Source organism: Salmo trutta, chromosome 6 (assembly GCF_901001165.1).
Source record: "Salmo trutta chromosome 6, fSalTru1.1, whole genome shotgun sequence".
Taxonomy (NCBI): Eukaryota; Metazoa; Chordata; class Actinopteri; order Salmoniformes; family Salmonidae; genus Salmo; species Salmo trutta.
This window is the reverse complement of record NC_042962.1, coordinates 19,789,310-19,801,119: the sequence shown is the minus strand read 5'-3', so window position 1 is coordinate 19,801,119 and position 11,810 is coordinate 19,789,310. Positions and strand designations below refer to the sequence as shown.

The 11,810-nt window shown below is 44.3% G+C and overlaps 1 protein-coding gene across 1 annotated transcript in view; it reads left to right on the top strand.

Annotated features, from left to right (window-relative positions):
* The first annotated feature begins 3,441 nt into the window (after positions 1 to 3,441).
* Positions 3,442 to 11,810, top strand: part of bmp6 (bone morphogenetic protein 6) — a 35,614-nt gene continuing 27,245 nt past the window's right edge. Inside the window, exon 1 of the mRNA XM_029755629.1 lies at positions 3,442 to 4,336. Coding sequence (XP_029611489.1) covers positions 3,931 to 4,336 — 406 coding nt within the window. The 5' untranslated portion in view covers positions 3,442 to 3,930. The remainder of the gene's footprint in view (positions 4,337 to 11,810) is intronic.

Genomic DNA, 11,810 nt, shown 5'->3' with positions numbered 1-11,810 from the left:
GGCACTATGCATTGGGGCAGGTAGCATTCTCCTGGTATCTGCCAAACCCAGATTCGGCCATCGGACTGCCAAAAGGTGAAGCGTGATTCATCACTCCAGTTTTCACTGGTCCAGAGTCCAATGGCGGCGAGCTTTACCCCACTCCAGCTGACAATTGGCATAGCGCATGGTAATCTTAGGCTTTTGTGCGGCTGCTTAGCCATGGAAACCCATTTCATGAAGCTCCCGACGAAAAGTTATTGTGTTGACGTTGCTTCCAGAGGCAGTTTGGAACTCGGTAGTGAGTGTTGCAACTGAAGACAGACGATTTTTACGCGCTTCAGCACTCGGCAGTCCTGTTCTGTGAGCTTGTGTGGCCTACCACTTCGCGGCTGAGCCGTTGTTGCTCCTAGATGTTTCCACCTCACAATAACAGCACTGTCTTTTGGATGGGACGTTAAACGGGTGTCCTGACTATCTGTGGTCACTAAAGATCCCATGGCCCTTATCGTAAGAGTAGGGGTGTTAACTCTGGTGTCCTGGCTAAATTCCCAATCTGGCCTTCATACCATCATGGCCACCTAATCATCCCCAGTTTACAATTGGCTCATTCATCCCCCCTCCTCTCCCCTGAAACTATTCCCCATGTTGTTGCTGTAAATGAGAATGTGTTCTCAGTCAACTTACCTGGTAAAATATATATATATTTTTTAAACTTACAGTTGACCAGGGCAGCTCTAGCAGGGCAGAAATTTGACGAACTGACCTGTTGGAAAGGTGGCATCTTAGTTAAATAAAGGTAACATTTAAAATAAAAATTATAATAATGACGGTGCCACGTTGAAAGTCACTGAGCTCTTCAGTAAGGCCATTCTACTGCCAATGTTTGTCTATGGAGATTGCATGGCGGTGTGCTCGATTTTATACACCTGTCAGCAACGGGTGTGGCTATAATAGCCGAATCCACAAATTTAAAGGGGTGTCCACATACTTTTGTGTATATAGTGTATATGTACGTAGTTTTTTCTTCATGATTTATAAATTATACCAGGTCCACTAAGTGGTTTATAGATGGTAAACACGTATACATGGTTTACTAATGGTTAGATAAAACTAATTCATAATGGATTATTAGCCGCCTGTCCACCTCTTTCCCACCATTTTGCATCACACAGTGTCATACTGGTGTGTCAGACACAACCTCCGTGGGGCAAATGACAAAGTCATACAAACAATGACAGAACCTCACCAGCTGCTTATCTGTACAGTCTATTTCATAATGATCCCCCACATACAAAGGTTCTTTAAAGTTAAATCACTGCGCTCGACAATTGTGGTTGGTATACCACCCTCATATCTAGAGGAATTAGAGGGAGGGCTAGTAGGGGTATGGAGGCTGATCGAAAGAAGCAAAACCTTTGAAAGACAAAGACTGAAAAGCAGCAATAGCATCAAAAGCACCAGCACTATACTGGCATTGTTTCTGGTTGGAGTTGTACTATGGTTGTGTGATGTGTGGGGTCTTGGGTCTACCACCAGACTATACTGTAGTAAGATGGTGGTGTGGAAATGCCATGTTTAGAGGAATAATTACTGTGCGAAGAATGACTGTGAGTGTGTTTATGCCTGTGTGTATGTGTGTGTGCCCACATGTTTATGTCTGTATAATTAGTGTGGAAGATTTAGCAGTCCAAGTGAACTTGGTGTTATGAGTGAACATTCCTCTGGTGGACAGCTCCCCTTCAATTATCTGTGTGTGTGGGTGCTTGCGCGCACGTGCATGTGTGTGAGAGATGATTCAGCTTGGAAGCAGAGAAAGTAGTACCCTAAGGCAGGTGCGTGCGTGCGTGCGGGCGTGCGTGCATCTATACAATATGGTTGTCTGTATACTGTCCGTTAGTATAAGTGAACAGTTATATCCACTGGTTGCAATGAGACCAGCCTGTGTATGAGGGACTCCAATCTCTCTCCTCAGGTTGTGAGTGTGACCCATCGTGTGTGTGTTAATTAGGGTGAGGAGAGGCTCTGTCTAGACTCCATGATGACAGGACACACACCCCCTGTTTAGCCTGTGTGCCCTCCCTCTGCTTCCTCCTGCCTCCTCACCCACGGCCAATACACTCAGCTATCACCTGCTCCCAACACACACAGACACACACACACACACATTGTTATTTCCTATTCAATTTCTGTACCGCTCGAAGTGGACGTTTGAGGTTGAATATTCGTCAATAGCAAGACACTAATCGTGGCGTGTCTTTACAATGATGTATTTTACTTGCTAATACAGTTAGAGTGGCATGCCTAAATAAAGCTAATATTAAGACAGTCAACTGTTGGTCCAATATAGTATATTTTTTGTGTCATCCTCCATTTTACTGAATTGCTAGCAAAGAATGCATTATTGACAAATGGTTCTTGGTAGAAGGGTTCTGTATTGAATTTTATACATTATTTTTCATTCTTACTTTTCCAAAAGTTCATTCTACAAGGCTGCAAACAGACGCGTTCAAAATCTACGACCAAAAACAGTGAGCAGGTAGTCTTTTATATAACATCCAGACTTCTTTTACTTTTCCCCACTGTGCTGGCTGCCTGTCTGTCTCATCTCTTCCCCCAGTCCTGTAGGCAGTTGTTGGGAGTCTCCTTCCTCTCTTTCGCCTGGACCTCAGCCAGTGGAGGAGGTGGGGAAGGGGGAGGGGATGTGACTTTGATGCTGCTACGCTCTTCAAGCTCCCAACAGATAAGATAGGCTGCAGAGAGATAAGGACACCCTGCCTTCCTATCAGAGGGATCTGGGCACACAGACAGACACAACACGGAGGGGGGCGGTGCTGGTGTGGGGGCACTCTCTTCTGTTCCCTCTCCAACCCCTCACCTTAAATAAGTAGTACTTTATCATTTTTGTATTTAACCTTTTATTGAACCCTGTCTCTTGACGCAAGTGTGTAATGGAGTCATTAAGCAAACGTGGATCACAATTTGATACAATTTGCATAAAGGCATAAATATAAAAATAAGGATTATTTATAGTAATATTGTAACGTGTCTGAGATGTTGCTGTTTTTCATTTCATCGTCAGGGGTCGTGCATAACCAATATAATATTATTTCCAAACGGACTAGAGTAGTTTTCCCCAAAGAAAGTCCTTGAGGACCTTTAAGAAACAAGTGTCTCAAACCTTTTAGTGACTTAAAAATAAGACCGTTATGACCTGTCCAGGTTATTCGAATAGTATATATCACGATTTTTCGGCAAAGAAAGTTTTACATTTGGTGCGAAGGTTATTGCTGACAAATGGTCATAAATATGAATTAAAGTATTTTTAATTTCTCATGCGTATGAAAAGACGTACAGCTTTTGATTGGCACTTTCTACATGTAAATCAAATGTCATCAGCCCCACCTATCCTCTGTGCGCACTAACTGGGCGGGTACAGTGGCTACACGCGCTTTACTACCTGCTAATGCCCGTTACTCAGAACTCAGACACTGCAGATACACATTCAACCGGTGGAATTGAGGAAACTTCAAGTTAAGGGGTTATTTCTTCTACGCAACTTTGGGAAATAGTGTATTTAAGAGTTAAATACATACACTAGAGTACAATGGTTTCTTTCAGAGTTATATTTTTACCAGATAACATGTCGAGGAACTTTTCATTTTGACTGGGTCTGACTTGGACTTACCGAAGCGTTTAGAAGTTGTGTTACATGCTGCCTTTGACGCAGAAAGCCGAGCTGTGGACTTGGAGACTTTTCAGAAATTATGAAGACCAATTTTACGAACATTTTTTGTTGGATAATATTGCATAATGCGTGAATGATTCTCGATTTATTTCAAAGTAGCTACTTTAGCTTTCAGTGAGAACAAGGAGCTAATTTGAAGAAAAACTATTGAAACTTACTGAAACCGTACGTCAGAGACACACTGACTACAAACTGGACATACAATGACAAGCTGTTGGTTTGCCTTTGTGGGTTTGTGGTGGAGCGCTTATTGCATGTTCCTTATTGCAGGTAGCAATTATTTATTCGATGGGAACAACGAGGTGCACCCAAGTTTCATTCACCGGCGGTTGCGGACTCACGAAAAGAGAGAGATGCAGAAAGAGATCCTCTCCATCCTTGGACTTCCACACAGACCCAGACCGCATCTGTCACATGGAAAGTACAACTCCGCTCCGCTCTTCATGCTGGATCTTTACAATACGATATCCAGCGAGGAGAAAAACGAAGTGGAGGGCATGTTGGAACAGTACCAGTCCATGTACACCACCCAAGGTCCCCCTTTGGCAACATATCAGGAGAATGCCTTCCTAAATGACGCCGACATGGTGATGAGCTTTGTAAATTTAGGTAAGTTATTAAATTATTCTATCATTACAAATGTAATGTATTCAACTGTAGTCATTTAGCTAATTTGGAGTTTAAAAATGGGCAAATAAAGTCATAGTTTATACGTCCTTAATATCAATCTCAATCCAAATGCAAATTGGAGACGTAGCCTACACTCGTGCGCAAAAAGCAGTATCGTGAAGTTAATTCTACAGGGGCTGAAAAAATAGAGACCAGAAGTGTTCCTCTCAGCCTACGTGTGAATTGTTGTTCACAGGTGTTCGATCCAGTGCCAACAATATTCCAATGAGCCTGTATTGGGCCGTGGATGCCTGCAACATTGCGCGTGCTTCTATCAACCACAGGGACAGATCTCTAAACTCTTCCCAGTCCTCGAGAGCTCGATAAAAATAACACGTTATATATACTGTGTTGAAATATCAGAAGTTCTCTTAATTGTAACATTTACATTTGAGTTATTTAGCAGACGCTCTTATCCAGAGCGACTTGCAGGAGTAATTAGGGTTAAGTGCCTTGCTCAAGGGCACACCGACAGATGTTTCATCTAGTCGGCTCGGGGGATTCGAGCCAGCGACCTTTCGGTTGCTTGCCCAACGCTTTTAATCTCTAGGCTTCCTAACTTTGTTTGTCTATGGACTTCACGCACGATGATCATTTACGCACAGAGATACATTGGTTAATTTAGTCCAAATGCTGATTCCTCAATGTTGTGCAATCGGTTCAATGATTTAAATCTGATGGAGGAAAATAAAAAACGTATCCACACCAAACTAAATACAAAAAACAACAACCAGCACGCTGGTATTTGTGTAAACCTATTCTTGGCATTGACCATATAAATTGCGGTTTAATATGTGAACTGTGTTGCATTGTTTGTGTTGCTTCGTTGAATTTCTTTAATTAGACCCTGGACGATAAAGAGATACTTTCATCATAAACAGTTCAACATAAAAGCCCACGGTCTCTCCTTCCATTAGCCGCGCGAGTGTTTACAGAGCTCGTCTAAACAGACTGCGTGAAGATAAACAGAGGCGCTGGCAGACTCCGGTCAACGCTGCTAAACTTGATGGATGCCATTCTTTGCATATTGTCATTATTGAGTCTGAGAATACTACGGAAGTGTCCGAACCAAGAGGGATTTTTTTTTTAAGTCTGTGGCACTTCTCAGTAAAAAAAAAAAAAAACTCAAACCTAACCACACAATTCCACAAGTGATTATCATGAGATGCAATTCAAAGTAGAGCGTGTAACAAACTAAGTAGCAAAAGCTTCCTTTTTTAATCTTCCTCTGGAGTGTTCAATGGTGAAGTTGCATCATGTAGTGATGAAAACCAGATATTGCAGGGTGTTTTTTCTCTCTCAAGTAACTCAGTGACTCTATTGGCCGCTGTTGGAGTGTGGTGAGTGGTTTCGAGTCCCTGTTAGTTTGGGTTTTTGCTGCTGTTGCACATCTGCGTATGCACTTAAATTAATAATCTCCCATACATCAGTTCACAATTCCCTCAAATTCATTGTACCCAGGGATTAAGTTGCCATCCCAATAGAACAGAGTACTGCTACTTAGTTACTGCCTTGGAGAAGATGGCTTCCTCCTCCAATGTGATTGTAATTAATGCTAGACAGGCCAAGGTGCTCCATCTGCTTTGCGAATAAAGCATTGCATGACTACTGTGTGTCATCGGATTAGCTTTTAATGTGCTTTCCTCTATATTTGACTGTTTCCTGACGGATGGCCCGAGAAACAGACCACTGGATGCTGCTTATTGTCTGGGTGGTCTCGTTTCTTTCAAGTCTGCCTTCAGTCTGTGTATCGTATAGGGACAACCGTCGGATCTGATCGGTGTTGGAGAATATGGTGATTGACCTTTTACTTTTGCGTTGTAGGTCTCAATTGATCCACTGCACACCCAGCTCTACTGATAGAGGCCTCCTTTTGGGCATTCCCATGGGGGATCATGGATTTAGGAGTCCCTTAACACTACGGTGCTCCAGCATCTGTCTGATGTGTGGCCAGTGTGAAGCAGACGTTCTGTTCCTCGTCAATGACTCATGTTTAGGTCTTGTTTAGTCATCCGCTCGTTGAGAATACCGCTCATGCCAACGACCCATATTGACTCATCCCAAGTAAGAGGAAAGAACTTAAATTAGGTTAACAGAAACATCCCTTCCTTTCCGTCCCACTCATTCCCTAAAAATAGTGTGTTGATCATCGTCATCACTCTGTTTGCCTGGTGGGTACCCTTCCCTGGTGCTGGCATGGTGCAGTTACACAGTGTTACACTATGTACAGTATGAGTCATAGTCTATCGTTCGTACCACAAGTCCAGACTTGTCTTAATGCACTGCTGTGTAGTAGCCACGGTCAGCCGGTCAGTAGCAGCTCTGGTCAGCCTGATGATGATTTTGAAAATGATGGCTTTAGTCCTGTGAGAAAGGACTTTCCCTTGGAGTGAGCTGTCATTCTGTCTTCTGGGAAAGTGACTGATTCACATATTCTGTGAAACGCTGTTTTCCAAACCAGAGTTTCCCAAACTCGGTCCTGGGGCACTCCCTGGGTGCACGTTTTGTTTTTTTCCCTAGCACTACACAGCTAATTCATATAACCAACTTATTATCATCAAGCTTTGATTATTTGAATCAGCTGTGTCGTGCTAGGGCAAAAACCAAAACATGCAGGGGGGGTCATTTTCTGACCAGAAGAAGAGAAAACATGGTCTAAAAACAGTCAATTCGCTTTTTCATGTAGGACATGGCCGCTGTGTCAAAATAGTCTTCAGCCAATGTACAGAAATGTCCAATACGAGTTGGTTTAGTTTGTGTGCTGCTTGAACGGGAACTTCAAATGTTGTTCTCATGTCAATTTCACTTATTTCTGATGGATTCACTTTGCCTCACAGACAGGTGAAGGTCTTCCCGAGCTTTGCTTAACATGAGATAACTACCAAAAACTCCCATCTCCCGTTTCTCCTCATAACTCTATATTTGTCTATGAGATCCTCTAAAGGGGGACTTCCAGTAAGTAAGAGCAAAATCCAGGAAAATCCATCCCTGTTTGTAGGAGTTGTCTTGTTTGGAACTTAATTTTCCACCTGCCGTGACCAGGCAGCTGTTGTTTTTTTTAGCCGCCCTCCTTCCGTGGTTTTCATGATTCACGGATGAGCCGGTCCTCACCCTCCTTAACCCGGCGTACGTTCATCCCCCTCTCCACACCCCATTGCACTGCAATGGAGGATCTGTCAGTGCCCCTCTTAGCTAAGTCAATAGCCACCCGCGTCGGGTGTTAACGCACCACCAGCCTGCCTCCCACACTTGAAAGGTGACCTGGGAGACAGGGTTTTCTAGGGGGGGGTTTCAGGAGATTACCCGGGTCTAGACAATACCAGGCTTACTCTCGCAATCCCAGCCTTTTAAAATGTGTGTTTCCTGTCTTACGATGCCTGGGTGCATTTCTGAGCAGCTCAATCTCAGGTAAGCTGTGTTCTTTTTGCACCAGAACGTGTCCCAAAGCTCCGGCATGATGAAATAATTAATTGGGAATGATCAAAGAGTTAATTGTTTGATACGAGGGCGGCTTTGGCCAATACCCTTGAAAGCCTCTAAAAAAACTTCCTGTAGACCCCTTAAACAAAATCAAGTGCTTTGTGTTCAGTGTTTTAGGAGTAAATGAAGTGACGCATTGGAGATATGCTGTCGTGGAATAAAATACGGTATCTAGGCCATGAAGTTTAGGGAAAATAAGAGATACAATTAAATGAATGTCAAAAAGGATGGAGTTATGATTTAACACCTAGCTCTGTAATACAATTCCATACTGTCTAGAAAAGCTACAACAACCAGACTCTGGAGACGTTTCCTCCATCAAACTGTTTGTTTCTATGAAGCGGCTGTATGTTTTGCCAAAGAGCCTCATGTCCAATACAGTCCAAACAGCGGAAAAGGAAGCTCTTTAAATGCGGTAACTCAATATGCGGAATCGTTTGTGTATCTTGGGCACTTCATTGGAACTTTATTGGTCCCATGTTAAGAGTGGAAGCATCATATGTTTGATATGTAAAACTTATGAAAGCCAAAATAAAACTTATGAAAGCCAAAATAATGTTAATGGTTTGTTTATGGTTACATTTATCCCCTTGTTTTAAAACTTTAAGTTCAGCCCCTTAAAAGGCTACTTTCTGTCCCTCAGTAGGCCTATGTGCAGGAAATGCCTTAGAGAACACTTTGAATCTTAAACATACACACATACATACATACATACATACATACATACATACATACATACATACATACATACATACATACATACATACATACATACATACATACATACATACACTCACTCACGCAACCACACACCAGAGATGAGATGACCCCAAGGTCGAAAGATAACACTTTTTAAGAAGGCATTCCGTTTACATTTGAAGAAGTTTCTGTCACACCCTACTCTTAAAAAAACCTGATGGTATCGCTCCCTCTCACGCCATTACTCTCTAACTTGACAAGATGGCTGTCACGATTGGTCTTTATACGTGTTAAGAATGCCATGTTCCATACTTTCTTTTTTCAAAGTCCTGCTCTGAAAGTTCCACAGACATTCCTGTTCCCGGTGGGACAGTGTGGGACGGGAACGGGAGGAGATAAGAGCGTGATACACGGTACACGCCGGCAGTTAACCATCTGTCAAGGAGTGCAGATGACTGCGACGGAACATCTGATTACGGGCCACTCTTCTCCCATTTATCACGTCGTGTGCTGGCATGCAGGAATGTTTGCTCTGCTATATCTCGAGGACAGACCCAAATCTCCCTTTCTGCTCATTTTTGCAACTGCTGCAGTGGTGTCAGAGGCCAAGAAGAGAGTGGAGTACAGTCGGCCTGCTTTTGCTATGACCTCTGACCTTCTGACTCCCTGCTGGTTCTTTTAGAGAGGGCTTTAGTGAGGAGATAATTAACCTGGTGTGTGTGTGTGTGAGTGAGTGAGAGACGTTGCTTCCAGTTTGCTGAATGAACTATTTTCGATACACGTTTGGTGATACATTCCCTTTTCACCTGCTCTCTAAGCAAAGGCCGTTGATGGGAGCGTGAAAACAGCATCGCCCCTCTTTCTGAACACCCCATCTCCTGCTCCTTAGGCCTTTACTACCTCCCCTGCTGAGGAGTTATTGACGCCTGGGTGGCGTTAGCGCTTCCTGAATCAACACAGCACTGATATGTTGATGCGTAGCAGCTGTGAAATACACACACACACACACGAATGCCCTCCCGCTATCCTGGCCAGTAGCGTACAGATGCGTACAAACACATCCGTAGACGCAGGTACGTATGCCTGCACACAGACATAGACACGCACACTCGCCTTAGGTGTATTCTCATCAATCTCCTTTGTTGCTTGCTTTTCAAGCTTGACATGCTGCAGACAGCAGAGGAGCTGCGACTGATATCATTGATATCAAATTGATTCAGGGAGGTATCGAAATTGCATTTGTGTTATTCTGTAAATCACACACACGGACGTTAGGATGATAGGTTATGGTGGATATTGGTTACTCTGTGAGATGCAATTCCAGGCAGCTATCCGAATGATCAGGACTTCATAAAATGTGCTTAACAATTAACACGGTCAACAGAGACGGCCACTAAAGAAGAGGTGTATGTGTGTAAACGTCATGTTTAACTAATGACAGACTGCCTGTCACATTCCAACATGGAGCTTTGTTCTGTCCAATACAGAAAAGAGCAGGATTTATCTCCAGCCAACAAAAGGCAAAGGAGGGCATACCCAGATGTGGCACAAAGACAGAGACATGGATACAAAGAGCTGAGAGGGACAGGCCACTGGGGCCATGGGTGATTTAAGTGTTTCTGTGGCCTGGAAGGGTCAAGAGGAAGGAGAGGGGTCAGGACACTCAATGGAAGACGTCCGCGGGTGGAGATAGGACAGGGTTGACCATTGCTACCCATCCGTGTTCAGTGTTCCCAGCCCGGTCCGAGCTCTAAAGAGGACGTGCCTGAAACAACAACACAGGGAGAATCAGGGCCTCCCCGTGCTCCGAACACTCCAACCTCCACAAGCAGCCCCTCTATTTCAAACGGGCCGCCGCTGACAAATTTACGAGGGCCAGACGAGCCGAGGGGCTGGCTTTCCAAACACGATACAGGCACGAAAACAAAGCGAGATGGGAGCTCCCTGAGCTGAGGGGAGGGATGGAGATCATAGCCGCACTCCCACTGGCACATTCCACTAGTCAGGTCACTGTCTAGGCTGCTTTCAGACTGTTTACCTGCCCTCGGACCCAAAACACCCTGTATTGTTCAATGTTCACACCCCTGTCCTGTAGCCTGGGGAGGTATGTATCCTAAATCCTGGCTGCTAATGAATAGAATAGAAAACGTGTGAGCTGAGTTTCTCAGCGGGGCTCGCCTGCTGTCCCGTCTCTGTCTGACTTGTCAGGTCTGGAGGGTTGGAACTTGGAACTTTTAATTTAAGGGAGCACTTAAGTGTTTTTGGGGGGACCCTCCATTTTGGAGTGCGTTTTTAAATCATATGGCCAGTATTAAAGCAGGGTAAGGAATTCCCCCCCTGTCGGTTGGTCTCCATGGTTATGTCTGTGTCATGTTTCGCTCTGTTGATTAGTAGAGAGGGAGTGTTGAGCCTTTTTACATGGTCACAGCACCTTCATTTGGTATTACATGTCCAGATGGCTGGTGAATTGCTTGAGAACCCCATAGAATATTTTCTTCTAATGTTGACTACCATGCTGACATTTTTACTGACAGACCTCTGCAGGTACTTATCGTAGTACTTATCCTAGATTCTGTTCAGGCCTTAGTATGATCTCCGGCACTGACCACGTCGCTGTGTTTAATTTGTGTATCTTACATAAAAAACAACACAGGGAAACAATGGAGCTGCTCTGATTTATCAGCGGATCATGTGCTCTTGTTTTGAGCCACTGAATGGCATTGTGGTCTACTCAGAGTTTCCAATGGGAATAGCATTGAGCCTCAACCCTCATACCAGTCAGGGAGAGAGGGAAAGGAGGTGTAGAGAGAGGGAGGGGGGAGAGAGAGAGAGACCCTGGCCTTCTAACTTGCGGCTGTGGAATGCAAGCCACCAATATTTTGACTTCTCCTTTGGAAACAGCTGCGTTTCCTTTTTCAAAGATATTTTTTCCTTATTTATCGGATCCCTCAGGAGAAATCCATCTCGTCCGTCTGACACAAGCTTCCTCCTCTAAATCGGAGTGCAGAGGCCCGCCGAGCGCTCAGACACACACCTGCTACAACAGACACCAGATCACTATAGCAGGTCTCCCAACCCGGTCCCGCTGCCCCCTCACACACACACACACAGATGTGTGCGCATACACATATAGTACACACGCATGCATGTATGTGCATACACACGCATGTGTGCAGACGTATACGCACACACACTCCCTAGGGACCAGCTCTCAAATGGCATTCCACAAAGCCTG